At 36.0% G+C, this 25353-nt stretch overlaps 1 protein-coding gene and 1 pseudogene across 1 annotated transcript in view; both read right to left on the bottom strand.

Moving 5' to 3' along the window:
- The window catches only part of EYS (eyes shut homolog), a 1254974-nt gene that overhangs the window by 1185067 nt on the left and 44554 nt on the right, over positions 1–25353 (bottom strand). Inside the window, 2 exon segments of the mRNA XM_040983150.1 lie at positions 850–1009; positions 18254–18368. Coding sequence (XP_040839084.1) covers positions 850–1009; positions 18254–18368 — 275 coding nt within the window.
- LOC121158872 lies at positions 3758–3904 on the bottom strand (annotated as a pseudogene).

A 25353-nucleotide genomic window follows, 5' to 3' on the forward strand; every position in this document is an offset into this window, starting at 1 on the left:
ACATCATTCACTCTCTCCTTACTTTCACAGCCCGGGGACTTCCACTGCTGTATAAACTTCCCATCGCCTCACATCAGACCCCAGCTGCTCCCTGGTATTTTGCCTGTTCTCCACCCTGTCTCTCCACTTGATTCTCTCTCTCTTTCTCTCCCTTTCTCTCACACTCTCTCTTTTTGAATGTGCTAGAATACACGAGTTCCTATTCTTTCTTAAATAAATATCAGTACACTGAATCTGTAATTTTAGGCCCGGTGTTGTTTGTCACCCAACCTAATTTTACTTTTCGTAGAGATTCATCTTGTCCCTGAAAATCCATCTCTTCACACAATGATTTCTGCATACATGCATTCAATTCAGCATGCTGTCTTCTGCAGTTTCTCTTTATTCTCCATCTCTCTCTTACTAGAATGTTTTTTGTTGTATAAATATTTTCTAAGCTCCAAACATACTCTTTCAGTTGTCCACTGTTTCTTTTGTTTTTAAAGAATATTCTTTAGCTGCAAGCTTTTTTTATTTACTGTAACAGTAACACTTGATTTTAGAGAGTATTGTATACTTTTCTAAGTATCTGACCTCCTCAGACAAACAGATGCAAGAGAGAAGGAATACCCTTAATTTTCTTTACACTTAGATATCTTCAACAAGGAGGTGGTCAGTGTCAAAAATGTAGAATGCACTTGACGTTAAGCATCTCAGTTAAAGGGGAACAAAAACAGGGCTAGGATTATTAACTTTACTTTACATTGTGTCTGAGTTACAAAATACTTTGTGATTAGCTAATGAACACTTATCTATTTAAATCTGAAGTGATTCAAGTAGATTCAAATATTTGTTAAAAAATTTCATTACCTCTCAGTTCCAATTGCCAAATGCAGGCAACGTGAGGAGGAACCTGAGCTTGCCTAATAGCATACCGGGTGACTCCACAGAAGTTGCATGGCTGATGAATTATGTAAATATTCTTTACACAGGAACTTGCATTTTTGGTACACCAGAGTATGCACGTGTGCTGGAAAAAACATGAAATAATAAAAATGAATAAAAATGAAATAACAAAAATTATATATACACCTTACTGGAATATGTTTCAAAATACATTTCAGTATACACAAATGGACCTCCAAACATATTTTTGATATTCATTACAATACAAAAGTCAAAGCTCAGGCCAGGCACAGTAGCCCAGTTGCAGAATCTTTGTCTTGTAACTGCCAGAATGCCATATGGGCACTGGTTCCTGTCCCAGGTGCTCCACTTCCCATTCAGATCCCTGTCTGTGGCCTGGGAAAGCAGTTGAGGATGGCCCAAAAGCTTGGGGCCTTGAACCCACATAGGAGACCCAGATGAAGCTCCTGGCTCCTGGTTTAGGATCAGCACAGCTCCAGATGTTGTGGCCGCTTGGGTAATAACTAGAGGATGGAGGATCTTACTTTTTGTCTCTACTCTTTGTAAATCTGCCTTTCCGATAAATACAAATAAATAAATAAGTCTTTAAAAAGTAAAGAAAACGTGAAGGTCTAAAAACGTCTGTATCTGTGACTATATAATAGCTTGGTAAAATAGGGTACTGTTCATATTAGGAGGATCCAATAGAATCAGTTCCCCATTCAAATCAACAACAACTAAGTTTAAACAATGTTGTCATTAAGGATTTTATTTTGCTTGTTTTACGTATTCTACTTTTAATTTTAAAATTTCTTAATTGTTTAAAATGAAAGACAGAGATAATCAAAGAGAGAGGGAGAAAAAAACAGAGTACTTGGTATTTTCCACTACCAAAGCATGAATGCCTGCCATTGCCTGGGTTGAATTAGGTTAAAGTCAGGAACCTATACATGAATTTGGAGCTCCCCTGTGGGTGACAGCTATTCAAATGTTAAAAACATTCACTGTTGCCTTTCAGGATTCATGTTAGCAGGAAGCTGGAACTGAGAGTAGAACCAGATGTAAACCCAGGTGTTAGCATATGGGATGCGAAATTTCCAACTTGCACCTTTTTTTAAAAGATCTATTTAATTTTATTGTAAGGTCAGATATACCAAGAAGAGGAAAGACAAAGAGGAAGATCTTCTGTTGATTCAATCCCCCAGGCAGCATCAAGGGCTGGAGCTGCGCCGATTCAAAACCAGAAGTCAGGAGCCTCTTTTGGGTCTCCCATGCCAGTGCAGAATCTCAAGGCTTTGGGCCATACTTGACTGCTTTCCCAAGCCACAAGCAGGGAGCTGGACGGGATATGGGGCTGCCAGGATTAGAACCGGCTCCCATGTTGGATCGCGGTGTGTGCAAGGCAAGGCAAGGACTTTAGCCACTAGGATGCCATGCCGGGCCCCCAAGTTGCATCTTAATAATTGAAGCTAATGCATTTAAGCTAATATCAGAAATATATGTATAATATATATAATATACATATTATATATGTGTATATATATATATATATATACATATATATAAAATGTCCATTATTGGATTCCAAGCCTACTAGTCAAAAAGTCATTTAAAAGTAAACCTTCAGGACTTAGTACTGTGGATAACAGTCTAATTCTCTACCTTCAAATGCTAGCATCCAAATGGGCACCCATTCAAATCCAGCTGCTCCATTCTGACCCAGCTCCCTGACTGTGGTATAGAAAAGCAGTAGAGTAAGTCCCAAGGCCTTGGGAACCTATACTGCATGGGAGGCTCCAAAGAAGATCCTGGCTTCAGTGCAGCTCAGCTCCAGCTGGTGTGGTCACTTGGGGAATGAACTGGTGGATAGAAGATTATTTTCTGTCTTTAGTTTTGAGCATAAACCTTTCAAACAAAAATAAGAATGAATCTTAAAATATCTTAAAATATCTTGTAATGTAGCCAGTTATGCTTCTACTTGTGACAACATTGAATTCAATGTGGGAGCTGTTTCAAGTGCTTACTGCTACACTTCAAATCCATTTATATCCTAATGAGGACAGGCAAAGGCCAGAAGATGACCTCCACTTATGTGGGAGACCCAGAACAAACTGTTGGCTTTAGAGTGCTGAAGCCCCAACCATTTCAGCATTCAAGCAGTAAACCAGCGATAGAAGACAGCTGTTTCTCTTGCTTTCGTTGTACCTGTGCATTTCAAATAAGTATTAAAAAAAATAAACAAAAATGAAGAATGAATGAAGGGGAAGGACGAGAAGTAGAAAACAAAAGCGAAGGAAGCCTTCCAGGTGACGAATCTGTGCGGAGGCAGCCGCACACAATGATTGATGACAGGCAAGATTACAAAGATCTCAGGCCCCTGCTCAGAAGCATACGCTGTCCTGCTCTATTAGACAACAGCTTTTTTGAATAACAAAGGCCTTAATGATATGTTTAAGGAATATTGCAACATTTTATCTGTCACTAGATCCTTCTGTTAGGAAGAAGGACAATGGTGAAGTTTTGTGAGTTCAAACAATGCTTGGATTCATCAGACTATTTGGCATACAATGCTTGAGCTATTACTAAAATACATGTATTTTAAAATTTCTATATTTTCATCTAATGTAATAAAGTTAGGGGCATTTAAAGGGAAAAAAATCCATTAGAGTACATAAGTATGCAATATTTTGTCCACATGAAAAAAATAACATTCCAAAATACATGCATGAGAAGATGAACATCCAGCATTTAACTCCACAACAAGAATAAAATAAACAATAAATTCTTTAAAATAGATTAATAGAATATGACTTGATTAAAATAGTGAGATGGAATAATAGAGGCTTTGTCTAAACTTTGTGTCTAAATAGCTGTAACATTCATAGCACTGAAAGAGACAATAAACATCAAAATATAACATTGATTGGCTTAATAAATCCTTCAATTTTTATGAATACATTTTAGTTACTGAGAGAATTATGTACTACACTTGATCTTAGCCAAAAGGCCGAGAAGCGATACTGAGAGAATTATGTTTCAGGACAATATTCTTTTTTAATGTTTTATTGATTTTTATTGGAAAGTCAGCTATATCGACAGAATGAGAAACACAAAAGATTTTCCATCTGCTGTTTCACTCCCCAAGTGGCCTCAATGGTCAGAGCTGAGCTGATCCAAAGCCAGGTGCCAGGAGCTTCTTCTGTGTCTCCCACACAGGTATAGGATTCCAAGGCTTTAAGCCATTTCAATTGCTTTCCCAGGCCACAGGCAGGGAGTTGGATGGAAAATGGTTCAACTGGGTCAGGAACAGGTGTCCATATGGGATCATGGCACATCCAAGGCAAGGACAAGGGTACAGTGCTGGGCCCTAGACAATATTCTTCAGGGATAATGTCCATTGTATGTTAAACAATTCATAATAATTCAGTAATATTGCTCTGCAGACTTACTATATAATTTACCATAAAAAGGTTTACAGTAACTTAGCTTTCTTCTTTAAAAGAGAATACTCTTATATTTTTAGATCTCTATTGCTCTATTGAATTTGTTCTCTTTGTATTAATATAAGATGGACACGAAAAAAAATAAACTAGAAGATGGTATAAAATCCATGGAAATGGATATCATGAAAAATTATATGCGGATTTCCAAATTGTTATAACAAAATAAATGTTTCTAAAATAAAAATACAAAGCTGCTGATGATAGAAAAGTGATATTCTCAACTCAGGATAGTGAAAATGTAAAATTTATTGCATGTTAAGATACTATTTTGAAGACTGGTGTTGTGATGGAGCAAGTAAGCCATCAGCCTCATAGTCAACATTCTATATGGGCACTTAATTCCAGTCCCACTTTCCTAGACAATTCCCTGCTGATGCACCTAGAAGGATATTACAAGACATTCCATCAGCCTGAGTTGCTGCAATCTCAAGAGAGACCATGAAGACTCCGTAGGCTCCCAGGGTGGAGCAGCCCTGGGGTCAGCCTTGCAGCCATTTGGGAAGTGTCTTACCAAATGAAGCACTCTCTGTCCCCCATCATACTTGCTCTGTAACTCTTTCATACAAATAAATAAATCTTAAAAATGTAAAAGCTATTTTTGCATGAACTCATTTATTTATGGAGCCCAAATTATACAACACATTGTGGAAATATATATGTATTCTCATATATTATATATTATGCTATATATTATATATTTTACATTATACATATGTTCCTAGACAAACAGCATATTAAGTTTTCTATTACAATTTAAATTAAAAGTTGTTACCTTAACAGAATAAAAGAGGAAGGAAAGAAGGAAGGAAGGCAGATGCATGTGACATAAATTATATTCTTAGATTTGTATCTATGACCTGCATGAAATCTGTTCTCTTTGTATTACATAAATTAACAGGAGACTGATGAGAAGTATCTTGTAATAATTGCCATGCACCTGCTTATGATCCTAAGGACCTAATGCATTAACTGATTTCTTAAAAGTAAAAAATAAAATAAACCTCAGTGTTATTATTTTTCTTAATCAATTAGTCTATAAAATTATATCAAAAGCTGCTGTACTATAAAAATACATTTCAAAATAAATAAAAATCCAACCTATCTCTCTATACAACACATCGGGAAATCACACAGTAACCCATGCTGATGCACAATTATATGCTTTCTAAAATTTAGGAATTGGGTCTGGCACAGCATCCTAGCGGCTGAAGCCTTCGCCTCGCATTCGCTAGGATCCCATACGGGCACTGGTTCATGTCCTGGTAGACCTGCTTCCCTTCCAGCTCCCTGCTTGTGGCCTAGGAAAGCAGTCCAGGACAGCCCAAAGCCTTTGGACCCTGCACCCCGGTGGGAGAGCCATAAGAAGCTTCCTGGAGCCTGGCTTTGGATTAGCTCATCTCCAGCCTTTGGGGCAACTTGGGAAGTGAATCTTTGTCTTTGTCTCTCCTCCTCTCTCTGTATCTAACTTTCCAATAAAAAAATAATAAAATAAATCTTAAAGATTAGTAATAAATTTTGAAATAATAATGAAAGAATAACACAACTTCAAAAATGGATAAAAACACAACTTTATGGGAGTAAACTGCGTTCACTTTTTGCGGTAGAGTGGTGAGCAACTCAGTACAGAATCACATCCCCCTCCTCCACACACAAACACTTCATTGCTTAGCACAGAAAATATTATGTCTAATGTAATTGCCCAGTCCAACTGCACTCTGAGATGCTGGTGTCCTTAAACAAATTACAAACTCAAATTGTTGTTCCCTAAAAGAGGTAAAATGTAGCAGAGTTGCACCTGGCATGTCACAAGGGAGAGAGATAACTACATACTCGGGAGAAGCATTTATTTACAAATTTTCCATCTAACACAATGGTCAAAATTATCCTACCTTCAGCTGAGAGTAACACTATTTCCTGATGATTATTTTCAAGTGTTATACATTTCATAAATGGACACATTTACCCTTACACCACCATGCATACTGTATTTATTCAGGAAAATTAAAAAATAATAATAACTACACTGAACAAGAGATACTTATAAATTACTCATCAAATCAACTTGGAAAAATATAATAGGTTAACGTGTTATGCTGTTCACTGCTCAAGTTACAAGTATAAATTTGTAAAAAGGAACTCATTCAGCACTTTGCCTATTTCTCATAGTGAGAAGGGTGCCAGGGACTGCGGACTTAAGGTATTCATTTGAAAATGAACATTTATACTGCTGTTGACAGTGAACTAATTAACTGGCACATTTTTACAAAATTAAACTTGAACTGACTTTGAACTTTAGTAACTGTGTGAGAGGCATAATTTGGGTTAGCAAACCATGTAATGCAAAGAATGAATGAAGCAGTTTCACTATGAATAAAGAGAAAAAAATATATTTAAGAAAATCATCTATAAAAAGAAAGGCAATTTTTTAATTCTATCAAATGCCTGTATGTTATATCATCATGAAACAATATTTTCAACAGCAAAATTTTGTGACTTTTCATTTTACTGATGAAACATACATACTTATACAAGTTTTATGACACTGACTGGTTTATTCGTCAAATCTTATGTCAAATATATTAAGTGTTGTTGTCCTTAAGGTTTTTCTCTTGTAAAGAAAAAAAACCACATTTTTATTGAAAATATGGAGATGTTTGTAACAACTATACATGCTGATTTTAAACAGATTCTTTTCTTTGCCAAAATAGAGAAACAGAGAGTTGGAGAGAGAATCTTCACCCATTGGTTTACTTCCAAAATGCTGTATCAGCCAATCGTGAGCCAGCTGAATTCAGTAACCCAGAAGTCCAACCCTGCCTCCCATGTGAGAAGGGGTCCAAATGGATGCCACCTTTACTTGCTTTCCCAGATGTATTCACAAGGAGCTGGATCTGACGCAGAGTACCAGGACCCACACAGGCAGTCCCAGAGCCAATGCTGTCGTTAACCCTTTGTGCCATAATGCCAGTCACCACTGTTGCCTTTTTTAGTCATGGAAGACCTGTTTACGCAGTCTTACAAGCGTAAATTTTGTAACTCTAAAGATTTGGTAAACTAATGTTTTATATTTTGAATTGTTATGTAATTGATTAGAAAAGTTTCTCCATGAGAAATACTAAAAATAACAATGCAAGAATTGCATCAAATGTAAATGACCAGAAGTCTTTAACATGAAATGAATAATACTGCAAAATATACTTTGGAACGAGCTGAAAAACACGTTGATTTTGAGACAGTCAATTTTTTCACTGAATATAGCTTAAAGATATATTTCAAAACTTAATCTTCACTAAAAGAGATGATCGGTTACCTCAAAACTATTAAAATTAATCATTATAATATTATCTTTGGAAATAATTCTAGACGTTTTATTATTTCTGCAGTTATTTAAAAATTAATTTTATTTTTATTGGGAAGGCAAATTTACAGAGAGAAGGAGAGAAAAAGAGCCGATTCACTTCCTAAACAACTGCAACAGCCACAGCAGAGCTGATCCAAAGCCAGGACCAGAAGCTTCTTGGGAGTTCTACGTGTGTGCAGGATCCCAAGGCTTTTGCTCATACTTTAATGCTTTTGCAGACCATACACAGGGAGTTGGATAGGAAGCAGAGCAGCTGGGACATAAATAGGTGCCCAGATGGAATCCTGGCACTTATCAGGGGAGGATTAGTTAATTGAGCCATCATGCTAGGAGCCGGTAGTTGCATGTATGAGTGTGTGTGTGTGTGTGTGTGTGTGTGTGTGTGTGTGTGTGTGTGTACACATTTATATATTTCTTATGTCTGATGTTTCAATGAGGGAATTCAAGAACAATGTATTTTCGTATGCGTTAAGTTGGATCAGTATGGAGTTCAGCTCGTTTTCCTGAATTAAACTGTTGAATTTTCCATACCATTAACAAGATAGGATACATGTATTTTAAGTAAGTGCTTGGCCAGTTAGCACATCGTGGAGTGATAAGAAAAGAGGCAGCTATTTTTTTTAAATGGAGAGTCATTTTATTTCCTCACTTCCTCTATTTGTGGCTCAAATGAGAAGTGCAACTTTTGAACAATAATTTAACTGGTTGATAATACTAATATGAGCTGATACATAATCAAATTTTGCATCTCACTTTAAAGAGTTCTGTTCATCTGCAAGTGTCCTGAGGAATTTTTTTTTTAAACAAGTCAGATTTCTTGCAAAAATGTATGCTAATGCTAACAAGTAGAATAAGAACCAAAAATCTAGTTGGGATTTCAGGTGACTGTTAGGCTGGGAAAAGCCCTTAATTGATAAAATCACTGAAGTCAGTTCCTTAATTGGGACTCATGAAGAAACAATTGAAGACTGATACAAACTTGTCGGTAAGTGCAGTGAAAATTTAAGAACCACCAGCAACAGAAACAATGTAGTTCACATTATTTCATGACCTAATCCTCCTCCGGTGATTAACCTGTCTACTGTGCCCACCACTGAAAAGCTTAGTGATAAATACTCCCAGTAAAGTGGAAAAGACTATTAAATCTCAAAAGGAAGAAATGCTAATTTGCCTGTATGCTGTCAATTGAAGCTATAATTTCTCTTCAATAATAATCCTACATGATTAAACATAAACTGAAAAAAAACATGTTGTTTCTTTTGTTTCATTCTTATTTTCATATGAAATTAATACATCACAATGAGTGGGTACTTTACTAAGGAAAAAAAATAAGGTAGGGATACAATTTGCCATACTCAACACTGAGCACCTGGAGTACAGGTTTCTCTAATCATGATTTTTTAATAAATGTTCTTTCAGCAAGATTTATTACAACCAGGGTACAGAGATACCTAACATATTTCAAAAGAAGCATAAAAACATTTTGTACAAAGATACTTAAAATTCTACCAAAAACCCATCCATGAATCAAAATTAGTTAACTCTAAATCCCTGTGAAATCGTCTGCACTCAAGATGTTGATTGTGGGGCCAGGCGCGGTAGCCTAGCGGCTGAAATTCCGCACTTGCAGGCACCAGGATTCCATATAATTGATGGTTCTAATCCCAGCAGCCCCACTTCCTATCCAGCTCCTAGCCTTTGGCCTGGTAACGCAGTCGAGGATGGCCCAGAGCCTTGGGACCCTGCACCCACATGGGAGACACTGACTTTGCAACAAAAATAAATAAATAAAAGATGTTGATTGTGTAATAAATTACATAGATTTTCACATTGAAATCTGGATTTTCTCATTTTTTAAATTCATTTGGGTTTTTTTGGAAAATCAGATATACAGAGAGGAGGAAAAACAGAGAGGAAAATGTTGATTAACTTCTGCTGATTCACTCCCCAAGCATCTGCAACACAAGGAGCTGTGTTTAACTGAAGCCAGGAGCCAAGAGCTTCTTCTGGGTTTTCCACACGGGTGCAGGGTCCGTCTTCAACTGCTTTCCCAGGCCGTAGAAGCAGGGAGCAGGATGGGAAACGGGGCTGCTGGGATTAGAACTGACACCCATGTGAAATCCTGGCATGTACAAGGTGAGGACTTTAAACACTGAGCTACTGCACCGGCCCAACTTTCTCGTTTTTAATTAATGCTTTTGTTCCAGAGTGCAAACTAAAATTATTACTTCAAAACTGCTAAGGAATATCAGAATCATGCAGATGGTCATTTTTTAAAGATGATATATCTGTATTGTCAGTTGTACTAGTTAATGTGTTCCTCATGTGTAAACCAAACCTAATGTAACGCTAGTTATTTCAGCTAAGTAACTGCCAGTATCCTATTTATTTCTCCAATGCATGCTGGTGTGAATGATATATTAGTATGATTTCAGTATATATAGCATATGGCATTAGCAGAGGCTATGCCTGTCTAAGTGAGTAATGCAAGAGTAAATGTTAAAAAGCATGATCTCAGTTCATGAGCTTGCCTACTGCTTACCTAAGGACTTGACAAATGGATTCACCAAACATACTAACCATGTCAAATTACATACAGAATTCTAAGCAACGTAGACGATATCCATTAGCTTTAATTCCGCCCCTTTGCCTTAAATTAATATAAATTTCATCTAGTTGTCTCAATTAAGATGGCCCTGAAAAGAAGTTAAAACTAAAAAAAAAATAATAATAATTACTGAAAGTTAAAATGATTTGACTTCTTTTGTATTTCAAGTGCATCGTTCCACAGCACTAGTCAGCACTTACATTCAAACCAACATTCAGTTAGAATTTCTGCTTCACTTTCAGGTAGTATCAATTTTCCTTCTTAAATGTTTTTCAAACCTATGTTCATTTGCTTCCTACTGCTTCTATAATAAGATTATTACAAATTTAGTAGGTAAAAAGAGCATTTAATACTGAAATTCCAGGAGGAAAGCTGTGAAATCAATCCCAGTGGGCTGAGCTAGTGTTGGCCAGCGTGCCCTTTTCTGTAGGTCTCGGGCATGATTCCCCATTTCTTTGACTTCTTTCCGCCTTTCAGATTGGTCAATATTCTTTGGGCAGCTGATCCCTTCTTCGGTTTTCAAATAACATCACTCAAGTCTATGCTTCTGTTATCCAGATCACAAAACTTTTGTCTCCGAATTCCTACCCGGTCATTCCATTATGTGAGTGGTTGGATCCTATTGAGGCCCCTTCCACGGTTCAGGATAACCTGCTTATCTGAATCTTTGTGTCAATCTCAATTACAATTCAGGCCATACTTGATAACGATCATAGGTCGGGGGTAGCATATGGTCAGTGGGCTAGCTTTCATTCAAGCAAAGCTTGGATACCCAGAAACTGTTCCAAAGCGCATATTCTCACAGGTAACACCCCACCTCGGTGCTATACCTTATTTTAGGCACATGACTTGAGCAATTGCACATATAATATGGCCCTAACTCCTGCTAAATATTATTTTAAGAGAAGAGTTACCACTTTAAGAACTTAAAACATAATGTGAATTAAATTCTCATATGACACTATATACTTAAATATTTTTACATTTCATCAATGATATATGTTTAATCATGGAGCAGTTTTTAAAATTGCAAAAATTGTTAAAACTGAAGTTTCTTCCCTAACAAGGCATTTTTATCTAAGACATTGTAAATATTTACATGTGTTTTGTATAAATAGAACCATTTACAAGAGTTTCATTAATAGGGATGAATTAAACTGTCACTTATTGCATTTAAGTTATTTTTATGTATTATTACACTGAATATAATTCACTACTAAAATTAAGAGAACTGATAAGTGAGGTAATTGCAATTTCTCTGGTGTTAAATTTTGTAAATGCATACATGTATAAAAGACATTAAATTTTAAAATATGACAAAAATGTATGAATTTGTCTTTAAAAGTCTCTCTTGAAGTTTTCAAACCAGTGTTCGTGTGGGATCCTGGCATGAAAGGTGAGAACTTTAGCCACTAGGCTATAGCACTGGGTCCAGATTATTTAATATTCTAGGTTGGATGCCCAGAGTGATACTGAGAAGGCATTCCTTTGAAAGTTAAAAAAAAAAAAAAAAGAACTTATATAGAATGAACGTGCCCATAAATCATTACACTGGGTATAAATATTCCAAAGACTTGAGGCAGGAATATGTCTATGTCCCAGGAACTTCAAAAGAGTCCAGAAGAATTATGCTGGATCGCTTCTCTATTTCAAAGGGTACCAGCTGTATTTCCTTCAAAGTGTAAGCATTTGTATCTCTAAATTCCTGTTTGTGTATGTGGGCAGAGTTGATATATAGGCCTGGAAGGTGCGGAGAGAGAGATAGAAAAAGAAGATACTCTTATTATTGATACTTTTTTCTTTGTTGTTCTTATTTTGATTCTTGCAAGTAACATTGAAGTGATCTTAATTCCACCTGTATGCAATATGCATGTATATGAAATTCTAATTTGAACATTACTTCTTTCAGTGTGACTTTGCATAAGTTACTCCTGTTGAAGATAACTGTAAAAACATGATTTAACTAAATTACAGAAATAGATTAAAGAAATAAAAACAGATGGTGAAGCTTAACTAGAGGACTTTTTTTAAGCTTCCTTTTTTGTTGATTGTTTTGCAAAACCTTATAGCAGAATTACAAAGATGAAATGAAAGATAAATGAAATGCTTTTATTTGTGTCTCTAAGCCGGGTGTTAAAACAGAAATTTTATATAAAGATATATTGGAATTCCTTTTGTGGCATCAAAACAGCAGTCTATACTTTTTAAGTCACATTATTAGAAATTCATATAGTATTTATATAGACACATGGGTCCAGAGCCACAGCCTTGTCCTTACACCCTCACCTTGCATGCTCCAGGATCCATATGGGCACCAGTTCCTGGCTGTTTCACTTCCCATCCAGCTCCCTGCTTGTGGCCTGAGAAAGCAGTTGTGGACAGCCCAAAACCTTGGGCCACCGCACCCCATGGGAGACCCAGAAGACGCTCCTGGCTCCTAGCTTTGGATCGGCTCAGTTCTCACCTTTGAGTCTACTTGAGGAGTGAACCAGCAGATCAAAGATCTTTGTCTCTTCTCCCCTCTGCAAATCTACCTTTCCAATCAAAAATAAATAAAACTTTTTAAGAATTAAAAGATTAAAAAATAGAAAGTGTTTCTATGTGTGTTTATCTGTTAAATGAATGTAACCCTATTTGTATATTACTGAAATCCTACCAGAAAAAAATTCATTGCCATGAATATAATAAATATCATTTCATCACAGAAGATCAATAGTCTTGGTTTAAAGCAGTGGATTTTATTTATTTTTATAAATGTAAAAGGGATCAGTTTCATAGCATAAACTCTCAGTTTCTTTAGTGGCGTATTCTTGTGCAGTGATCTGTTTAGAAACCAAATGCCCTCCACTGAGAAGGAATAAAACAATATCACAGTATTATTCATTCTGAGAATGCGACTGGCATTGAGAATGCATTTGATGAGATATTCCTCATCACAATTTCAATGAGAGAGTTCAGCATCTTTGTGCCACTTTAATTATGAAGAAAATGAATTTAAAATAGAAAATTTTAACTCATAATGAAGAGCATGGCTTAGAATTAATAAGGCTTTGACCTACATAGGTTTGTTCTGTAATATCTTTCTGTCGGGTTTAATATCAAATCTGAAATCTTAATGTCATTTTATGGTATATTTCATTCTTCACAGAAATTCATTGAAATGTATATTCAAAAACATTTCTTTCAGTTATCAATTTAATATAATCCCATTAACAGAAGTAAATCACCATGTAACTGTGATTTATTTTCTATTTCATACATATCTGCATATGACTCTAATATCATCCGGGCTAAATTGGCTGTCAAGTCTGTGATTGAAAAAACTTTATCTCGTGTTAAATCCTCACATTAATTCACAGCCACACCAACTTTCAAGTTAGTTATTGTCTAGGTTCCTCTCTGATTATCGGCTTTTGTGTCCCTGTCGGTTCTAATTGGTGCTTATGCCGAGTGTTTCAAAGGCTTCGGACACTTATTGTTTCTATCAAGTCAAAATAAATAAACTGAGAAAACTTTATGTTAATAGAAAATGATAAAGTCCTGGATTTTTCCAGTGACTGATGACTTCAGAAACTAAAACCTTTTGCTATTTTACTGGCTTCCCATCCTGTACTCACTGCTGTCTGAAAACCATGAGTTCCTGATTTCCTGATGTGTACACTGATCTCTGGATCTTTCTCATACCCCATTAAAATCCATAAAAATACATATATATATATGCATATATATATATATAAATTTGACAGGAAATTGTCACTGAATATTTTAAGTATTTTTCAAAAGCAATTAATAAACTTCATAAACTCCCTGGAGGCAGTCGTAATGTGTATTAGTTGAGTTTCTCTTGCTCTGCTATCCATGGGGAGGTCCCGAATGAAGACTCTGGATTAGGAAGTAATTACATACAAGGACATCTAGGGGAGCAGTAAGGAACACAGCCAAGTCCTTCACTACATCTTCTTGCAGTAAAATGGAATACACTGGCTAGGAACCAAGTTTGTGGTCAACTTTCCTTCAGGAATCATGCAAGGCAAAGTCAAACTTAAAGGTCAAACCTGTGGTCAAAAAGTCCAAGTAGAATTTTGGCCTAGTAGCAGATTAATTTCTCTTTGAGCTCAATATTTCCCTATATATTTCTCAACTTATATTGATTCATATTTATAAGGTATAGCACTAAGTTATACTAATAATTTTCAGATTATGTGTCTAAAAGGTATTTTACGTGGAATGAATACAGAAATCAATAGTTTTTTGGATTAGTGTTTCCTTGATATATTTGTACATTTTTATTATATCTAAATTTAGCAGTTTATAGTATTCAAGCAAGATGTTACAGAACTTCGTGCATTTTAGGATAATCAAAACAGACTTACACTTCTAACAAGCCATATGTTAACAACTGAAGAATAGAACAGTCTTTGGCAGGTAAGCAGAGAAATCGACAATAACTTGGCAGGTGTGGAATTACTGAACTCTGCATCCTACCCTGTGAGGTCTAGCAAAAGCCAAATCAGGAGCCTGATCAGTAAGGTACAGACGGAGCAATTATAGGCCAGCTAACTTTTTCCTATCTGTTCAAAGCTTTCTATATCAGTCTCTCTGTGTCTTTCTGAGCTAATTTTGGAGTTCCAGAGTGACCTCAATTGTCAATGCAAGAGAGGATGGGGAGCCAAAGTTAGAACTAAGTAAGGACCAGAAATAGCTCCTCTCCTGAGTCCAGAAGGAAATTTACAATTCTTTTATCTCTGAGACCACCCGGGGCTCCTGGCTGTTGTTTTGATGTCACTAGATCCTATGAGGAGAGTTCTGGGCTGCTTAAATCTGTGCAATAGATCCAATAGGAAATGACTGATCTCAGAGTTCTCAGACTACGAGGGCACTAAAATTCCCTGTGATCTCCTTGCCAGTCGGGTTATGGTCCTTGGTGCCCATACTGACAATCCTTGATGAAGTATCCACTGCTTCTGTGGATAAGTGAAGGTCCTTGGGAGGCCTGTGGGGGTCTCTGGGACTAGGATACAAACCTCCTCTTACCCTCCTGTTCCTTCTGGGATCTCCTCCTGCTCTGTGCATATGATCTGTTAAGATGCTGTCACGGTTGCTCTTAGATGGCACTGTAATCTCTACAGTTTTTGCTAATGTCTAATGCATTTAAGAATCTGTTACCTATAAGTCACCTGTTACAATCTTCTCAGATTATATTTAAAATCTTCCTCACACATTCTAAGAAGGTGGAATATTTCTCTGCCCTCCTGACCTACTGTGGAATAAAAAGGATATTAAAAGCATATCAGGTTTTTCAGTTCTTTGATGTAGTTCCTCTGGGGATTCCAACTGTTTTATTTCAATAAGATATGACATTTTAGATTAACTAAAATAAGTAGTACATATAGAGTCTTCAGTGAAAATTCACTGTGATTACAATTATATTAAACAGAAACTTTTTTTCAAAAGATGTATTTATTTTTACTTGAGAGGGTGATTTACAGGGAGAAACAAAGACCTTCCATGCAATGATAGGATATGTGGATAGCATACTAACTCTCCCTGTTGTGCTGGCCTTCCACAGTGGAACATTTTCTAGTCCCAGCTGCTCCATTTAGGGTCCAGTTCCATGCTAAGTGTCTGGAAAGGCAGTGGAAAGTGATTCAATGCCTTGGCCCATGCACCAATGTGGGAGACCTAGAGAAAGGTCCTGGCACCTAGCTTTGGATCAGCCCAGTTTCAACTCTCCCTCTTTATAGCTCCAACTTTCAAGTAATATAAGTAACTTAAAAATACATAGTAGGATCATTCCTAAATGTTTGACAAGGACATAAAGTTTGACAAAACTGTACTTGCAGCAATACTGTTACACAGAGGCATTTCCTTCCTTGTTATTTTTTTATGTTTTCTCCTTTCTAATTTTAATTCTTTAATAAAGGAATAATATAAGCCAATTGCAGAAAGAAATAATGTGTCTTCTCATTAAACTATTTATGCTACTGGTAAGTAAAGAAATACTAAAATTAATACCCTATCTCCACCATATTTATTAGAAATATTTTAAAAAGTATTATGCACTCACAAAAATCTCTATAATCTCCCAAATGTCTTTTCTCCTCCTATTCTCTCATGAGCATCCTTTTTAGTAACTCTGGCAAGTATAATGATTATCTGTACATTTGTACTTCTGCTATACAAGTATACAATCATAGAAAATATACATATATTTATGTTTTAAATTTTAAATAATGCTTGTCACATTAGATAGGTATCATTCTTAAATTAAAATATTAAAATTCAATGGTTTGGGGGCTGGTACCATGACATAATAGGCTAATACACCATTTGTGTTGCCAGCATCCCATATGGGTGCTGCTTATGAATCCAGACTAATCCACTTCTTATCCAGCTCCCTACTAACGTGCCTGAAAAAGCTATAGCAGATGGTCCAAACACTGCACTCATGTGGAGTCTCACTCAGAAGATTGTAGTTCCCAGCTTTGAACCAGCCCTCTTCCAGATGTTTTGACTATTTGGGAAATAAACCATCATATGGAAGCAGCATATAGAAGATCTCTCTTTCTCTTTTTGTATTCTTTTCTCTCTCTGTAACTCTACCTTTCAAATAAAGACTGAATCGTTACAACCAAACAACAACAAAAAAAGCAAATGATGACATGCTTTAAGTTTTTTTTTTTCCTAAAAGCATTATTTTTATGACACAGATAAATCTTGGATTTGCTGGTTCACTTCCCAAATGAACACAGAAGCTGTGACTAGGCCAGTTCAAAATCAGGAGTCAGGGAATCATCCTGCTCTTCCAGATGAGTGGCAAACACTTTAACCATCGTCACTGCTTCCCAGGCCTGTTGGCAGGGAGTGGGATCTGACTCAAGGCAGAACTTGAGACAGCCTTACATTAAACTCTCTGTAATACAACACGTTTTTAGTATTTATAAGTATTAACACATCTAGCTATTGTTCACTGATTTTAATCCCATTGTATGGCTACTTCATGGTGCATTAAAGCATTCTATCTATAGACTTTAATTTGTTTCAGGCTTGCAATAAAATTTCTAGTCTTGGGGCCTGGCATGGTAGCTCAGTGGTTAAAGTCCTCGCCTTGCATGCGCCAGGATCCCAGATGGGAGCCAGTTCTAATCCCAGTGTCCCTGCTTCCCATCCTGCTCCCTGCTTGTGGCCAGGGAAGGCAGTTAAGAATGGCCCAAAGCTTTGGGACCCTGCACCTGCGTGGGAGACCCAGAAGAGGGTCTGGGATCCTGATTTCAAATCGGCTCAGCTCTAGCCGTTGCGGCTGCTTGGGGAGTGAATCACTAGATGGAAGATCTTTCTCTCTATTTTCAATAAATACAAATAAAGCTTAAAAAAAAACTTCTACTCATTGTCTCTTTTAGTACACAACTGATCATTTCTCCAATAGGTGTAATTGGGATTCTAGTTATAATAGGTTAGCTTGGGATTCTAGGTTGTGCCTTAATATGTGTAACAAACATCTACACTCCGTGTAGAGGGCATCTCAAGAAGTAACCACTAATATTCATGTTTCATATATTTTGATAACAATTACTAAACTAATTTTACTTTCTATTCAGTTAAGTAACTTAATGCATTCAAATATTAAATTGTTAACCTAGGATCCAATGCATTTTATGGATATACATATATTATTAGGACTCAGTTATATTTTTTCCTAATAAAACCATGCCCTACAACACTTACTAATGTTCTCAACAAAAATCCTGTAAGCACTAAGATGCATGTATAGCACACTTAATTGTACATGTAAGAAGATATTTATCTGTCTTAAATAAATAAAAGCACTTGAAATACAGACCTTAGCCATTGTATTTTTAAATGCTAAATTACTTTGTCATGTATTAAATTACTTACTCTGAACTGACCAATCATAGTGAAATTCCATTCCTCATTCAGACAGTTGATGCTGACCAGTCTACAGGGGTCACCTTCTTTGTCATCATTTTTTACAGTAACGCCTGGCATGCAACTGTAAATAGATCAGCACGTATTAGAAAAGTTGTAATTTCACTATTCCCATAAAAAAATGTATTACTTGTATTCTAAAATCATAATTTAAATTATATAAACTAGGCATTGTCATGATAATTTCAACCACTGAAATTTTTGCTATACTTAAATTGTCAGCCACAAAAACAGATTAATTCATATTTGAAAAATGATAGTAAACTACATTCTCATTGGATGATCTTAATATTACCTTTTTAAAATATTTATTTTTATTGGAAAGTCAGATATACAGAGGAAAGGAGAGGAACATCTTCTGTCCACTGATTCACTCCCCAAATAGCCACAATGGCCCCAGCTGAGCTGATCAGAATCCAGGCGCCAGGAGCCTCTTCTGGCTTTTCCATGCAGGCTCAGAGTCTCAAGGCTTTGGGCCATCCTCAACTGCTTTCCCAGGCCACAAGCAGGGAGCTGGATGGGAAGCAGAGCTGCTGGGCCAGATCGGATCCCATGCGGGATCTCGGCGCATGAAAGATGAGGACTTTAGCCTCTCGGCTATCACACTGAGCCCTTAATATTACATTTAAAAATTAAGAATAATATTAACTTTGACCTAAACTGTGATTTAATTGAAACTATCTATGTTTTCTCCTACATTGGGAAAAAAAGAGAGTATTATAGAGAATTATTAGAAAAAAGTGACAATTATTTTCAATATTTAGTAGAGCCTCTGTGTGAATTTGTGATGGTGCACAGACTTACAATGGACCATAGCAGTGTGATTATAGTTGGGTTAGATATAGATATTTGCATTTCATCATTTTGAAAATTTATAGAAATATGTATGCATCTTTATAAAAGCTCATCAGCTGCTCTCCATAAATTGTAACATGCATAATGATATTCTTACTAGCCATCACTCTTGTTAATGTTTATAATTAATGTAATCCCCATTAATCACATTTAGATATCTATCTTTTAAAAAGTGTGCAGGATAAGATTTGAATGTTTTAAGTGTAAAGAAAGGTTAAGTATCTGCAGAAAAAGATGTTGATCTTGATTTGACACCACAACATGTATACACACATATGTCTATCGCTTTTAATTTTAAAATATTTAATATAAATATTTGGGTATTAAACGAGAGAGTATTATTACTGAAGTAATCACTTGAGCTTTTATGACTAAAAAATGTTTCAAGATTCTACATTCTTACAAGATGATTTCACAATGCAGTTCATATAACTACATATTCAGTATTTCACAGTTCTTAATAGAATGCAAAATAATTTTTTAAAAATAAGGGTCAAAAGACATGTTCCCTCAATTTAACAAAATGTAAGAAGGATGCATACTTGCAGTGGCACCTGAAAAAAAACTGAATTACTACTTCACTTATATTGGGAATATCCATACTTTTTGACACAAAGTGTATTAGCCACTAGGATAGTTGCTTTTATATGACTTTGTTTTTCAAAAGACCAACATCATTATCCTAAAAGCAGGGAAAATTTTCATTAAGAAAATATTCCCGTTAAGCCTCAAAATAACAAGCTTTCCTGCCTCTGTCCCTTCCTCTCTTCTTTTGTTCTTTTCTTCTTCCTATCTACCAATACTTTGCTTCAAATATACTGGTTTAAACTATATCTCTCTAAGTGTGTGAATGTAAGTACTTATTACTTTGCTGACGTGCCATTAACACAGGTCTCATTAAATGAGTGAATGTATACAAATTCTTACTTCCAGTTTTGCTTACCTTTACACCAGAAAACGAAATGACTTGATTTCAGCATCCTTTCTATATTGTAATATGTCTAGATGTCTTGTAATGAGGCTGACACAAGAGTGGATGTTGAATTTGTGAAAGACAGTAGTCACTACTTCCTTCCGGGCTCCGGTCTGGGTCAGCCTTGGCTGATGTGGCCATTGGAGTGAATCAGAAGATGGAAGGTCTCTCTCTGTCTCACCCTTGTCTCTCAAACTATGCTATTCTGCCTATCATATAAACACATTTTCAATAAGATAATGAAGAACTCTCTTCATAGAACTTAAAAAAGTAAAAATTGACATAAAAAACATTGTTGATACAAGGCACAGTAGTCTAAGCCTCTGTTAACAGCATCTGTATCCCCTGTGGGTACCAGTTCAAGTGTCAGCTGCCCGACTTTTGAACCTGCTCCCTGCTCAGGCCGAAAAAAACAACACAAGATGGCTGAGTCCTTGGGAACATAAACCCGTGTGAGAGAAACAGAAGAAACTGGCTCCTGACAGCAGATCAGCTCAGCTCCAGATGTTTCAGTCACTTGGGGAGTGAACCAACAGATGGGTGAATCTCTCTCTCCTTCCCTTTCCCTCCTTCCTTCCTTATGCAACTCTGTGACTCAAATAAAAATATATATTTTTTAAAAATTTAGTAACATGAAGACAGCAGAATTTCTTATCTCATGGGTATAATTTTAAGAAAATTACTCTTGTCCCGCTCTCCAACTCACCACCCTTCAATCCCTTCTTTGTTTCCTTTCCTTTTTTTTTTTCTGGTATTTCAATCTACTTTTTAATCACAGATGCTCCAATCACAATTATATTCAAAAAGCAAAAGGATACAATAGCACATATCAGAGAAAACATGATATTTCCCTTTAGGGATTGGCTTATTTCATCATACTTAATGGTTTCCAGTTGCAATCATTTTGTTGCCTTAGTAATAAACACTTTTTAAAGTATGAAGAAAAGTATATCATAATATCACTGTAAGCTTAAATATATATTCTTTTTTTAAAAGGCTTATCTTATTTTTATTGGAAAGGTGGAAATACAGAGAGGAGAGACAGAAAGGGAGATCTTCCATTCGATGGTTCATCCCCAAGTGAGCGCAACAGCTGGAGCTGAGCCAATCCGAAGCCAGGAGCCAGGAGCTCTTCTGTCTCTCAGGCGGGTGCAAGGTCCCAAGGCTTTGAGCCATCCTTGACTGCTTTCCCAGGCCACAAGCAGGGAGCTGGATGGGAAGTGGAGCCACCCGGAGAACCTGTGCCCATATGGGATCCTGGCGTGTTCAAGGCGAGGACTTTGACCACTATGCTATCGTGCTGAGTGCTAAATGTATATTCTTGCTTAAAGTTTCACAGACACGGGGATCATTCTTTTTAGCTCTATGATATTTTTGAGACGAAAATGAGGAAGTTATAAACTAACAGCAAAAAGTGTCTTCTACTTGTTAACTTAAACCATTCCTACCAGTTGTTTGAAAATTACACAAGGTTTTTGGTGCTCTTTTTTTTTTTTTTTCCTGGAGTGGACATTCTAAGACAGCAGCTATTTTTGTCTCAAATAAAGCTTTCTAGCACATATTCATCTTCAATGTAATCTTGTACAGAAGGAAATTCCGATTCAGAGTCCCTTGTAGCAATTTCAACACTGTCATGTACCTATTCCAGCTCTGGGTTGGAAGCCTTCAATGTAAATAAAGACGTTTGTACAGTGGAAGCTTTCAGGTACTACTGCACACTTTCTTATTATGACTTGAATGAGATATAAGCACTTATGTATAGTTCATCCCTGTTTCATCAATTTATTTTTGACATCAACTGAGAAATCTGATCATTGTTTGAATCTTCGAGCAAATTCATGTCAAGTGGCTATTTAAACCTAAAAAAAAGTTACTAGACAAAAATTCCATATTTGGTACCTACAATGAGAAGAATGTGCTTTGATTCTACCACATAGAAAATCAATACTGAAATCACTAGATCTGCCAAACATACATTAGTTATACAGGAAAGGAGTAAAATGATATACATATACTATAACATGATTCATGGTTATAAGTGCTGCAAGCTAATTAAAGCCAGGCAAAACTTGAGTGAGGGACTGAAACATGCTATTTCAGAGCTGTCAGGATTAAAAGAAAAGACACATTTGAAAAAGACAGCACTTGGACTAACGCTTATTAAAAATGAAAATTTGGGGTAAGAGTGTTCTTCTGAAAAGGAGGCCAGAAAAATGGAAAGTTCTGAGGCATGAGATACATGAGGGACCCAAAAAGACAATTGGAAGAATCAAAGTGGTGTGGATTTAGTAATGTGAGAGTACAGTGAGATGTGCTGATACAGGAATAGGCAGGAGCAAAAAAAGATGGTTCTCCATGGAAACATTTTTTTTAAGATTAATTTATTTTTACTGGAAAGGCAGATTTAGAGAGGAGAGACAGAGAGAACAATCTCCCATCCACTGGCTCACTCCCCAAATGGCCACAATCACCAAGGCTGTGCAGATCTGTAGCCAGGTGTCAGGAGATTCTTCCAGGTCTCCCACATGTGTGCAGGGTACCAAGGCTTTGGCCTGTTCTCTGCTGCTTTAATAGGCCATAAGCAGGGATCTGGATTGGAAGTAGAGCAGCTGGGACATAGCATAGGATGCTGACATTTGCCGGAGGAGAATCAGTCAACATAATGATAGCCACTTGAAGCATTCTGAATTTTTAATTATTAACAATTATTAATTATTAAAATGATTGTTAATTATCAAAAATAATTATTAAAATTATTATCAGTTAAATTATTTGGGAATCAATTCAATAACACTGGCAGGAAAAGTAATGATTTTAAAACACATGCAAACTTTTTCAGAAAGAGATGACAAGGAAGCAAATAATTGAATTATGATTGAGCCATAGCTTTCATAATGTAAGATGACAGCAACTCAACTCTACTTACTTAGGTCATAAACTAGTGCTGTTTTGGTTATTTTTACTGTTTCAGCCAAGAATATGGATGCATTGTGTTGATTGCATCTTTATGTTATAACCCAGTGTTTTATTATTATTCTTCTCTGTAATCCTAATCCAGACAGTAATAAAGCAGTCTGAATAGACCAGAGCTTTTGCACAAGACATTCTATCATCAGTAAGCACTGTTCCCCTACACAGCTGCATGTCCCCTCACCTTTTCAAATCTTTGAGGAAACATTAACTTTCTCAATGATGATTTCATTCATTGTTCCACATTTATTTCTATGTAGAATAAAAGGAAGGGAGTTATAGTGTGAACCTGTTCTGGATATGAGTTCATGGTGGTTCGACAAAAGTATTACCCTATTATACATATATGTGTTTGCATACATGGGTATGTTTAAACAATTTGCTGATGGACAAGAAGGGGGTTAGAAGAGAGCAATAAACAGAAACAAACAAAACTACAAGATCACTAGCAGAAAGGCAAGTTTGTCCAGGACTCTAAAATCATTCATTAATTTAGAATATACTGAGATTCTGTATTAGGCATTTATGATAGTGTACAAATATTTAACTGGCCAGATGGAGAATTAAACAGCTTTCATGTTTTCAGGTCAATGTACCATTGAACAAGGAAGAGAAGAAATACGAGTTTGGATATAAAGATATGTTTTACAATGGAAAATAAAGAACTATATTTACAGAAGAAAAGAACAGAACCTGTACAGTCACAGGGATGGAGGTGCATTTTGGTTGTAAGAATTGTCAAACATGGGCATTCAGAGAATGAATGAGCTTAATGAAGCAGTAAACATGGAGTGGAGATATTTAAATTCATGTATGTCTGAACATGCAGTTACAGATCAAGATGGATAACAGGGTATGACCAAGGGAGACAGACAGAAGTGAGGAATAGAGGAAAGTCTGTAAAAATAATTTCCAGTGACTTTATACCATTAAGATAAGTAGATTTCCAAAATGGCTCTCAGACTTCAATAAATATTCCCTTAAAATAATGCTAAAAATTGATGTTTTATGTTAATATGAATACTGTGTTCATAAGTATGAAAAACTTGCCTAATTACAAAATTAGAAGAGACAGGATATATACAACTTTGCATGTATTATACAAGTTGTGTAAGAATGAACAGTGCTGCTTAATATAGCTATAAGAACTGTCTTTAGGTTTGGTAGAATATAACGGAAACAACATTTACAAAAGATATTGTGAATGTTGGAAGACATGCTGATAAGAGAACAAGATCCAGAGAGGACTGTGGAAGAATATCGGCATCAATGAGATTGTACAGGATATTACAGAACTAAGACTTCCTTGATGATGTGAACCCTAGAAGTCTTCATGACTGCACCTTGCTAATCCATCATGTGTCTGCATGTATGCACTTACATCTGTTGTGTTTCATTATATATTATTTGCAGGGAGAGTAATATATCCGAGACTAGTGGATGAAACGTTTTACTAATGGAAACATGCATTCTCAATGGTTGGCACCTAAGGAACCAGATCAGAGGACGACACTTGTCATGTGTAACAATCCCAGAAAACATGAATCTACATGAACAGTAGCAGAAATTGCTCCGATTCCTGATGCGTATGCCAACAATGTTCTATATTAAACTCTAAATATGGAGTTAATACAAAATTTAATTGAAAATAAAAAGTATAGTTTCAGGAGTTATTCAAAAGGCAAAGTTTACCTTGTAAATCTGCTAAATTGATTTTACTTGGAAAAAAAATCTAGCAACACAAGCTTTAAAATAATTAACCTGACAAGATTGAGATTTCTGATTTGCTGAGGATTACTGAGTGATATTTAGAGCTCCACTAGGTAGTAGGTCACTAATCCAAATAGGATCAGTATTTTCTTTAAAAAAAAATCCAAAACTCCATGTGAAAATGTAGCTTCATTATCTCTGGAAAGAATATATAATATATGTTGGCTTATCCATTTCTCAGCATTTTTCTATTTCAAGGTCGCAATGCATACTTAATTAGTTTTACTGTGAAATAAACTGAAAATCCTGACACAATCTATGGTTGACATGGTGAGACTTATCACAGTTTAATGAAGTGATGAAAGTGACGTGAGAAGGAAAAAAGAGTATGTTAGTTCACCAAACTGACACTTCCGTAGTGCTAGGCATAATAATGGCAACTCAATTGTCAGGAAAAAAAATACTCTGAGATAATAAAGTGAAACAATTAATTCAATGGACAAAAAAAGCTAAAAAAGCAGAAATGTCTGTTTCATAACAT

Source organism: Ochotona curzoniae, unplaced genomic scaffold (assembly GCF_017591425.1).
Source record: "Ochotona curzoniae isolate NIBS_2020 unplaced genomic scaffold, NIBS_Ocur_1.0 contig_3819, whole genome shotgun sequence".
NCBI classification, from domain to species: Eukaryota; Metazoa; Chordata; class Mammalia; order Lagomorpha; family Ochotonidae; genus Ochotona; species Ochotona curzoniae.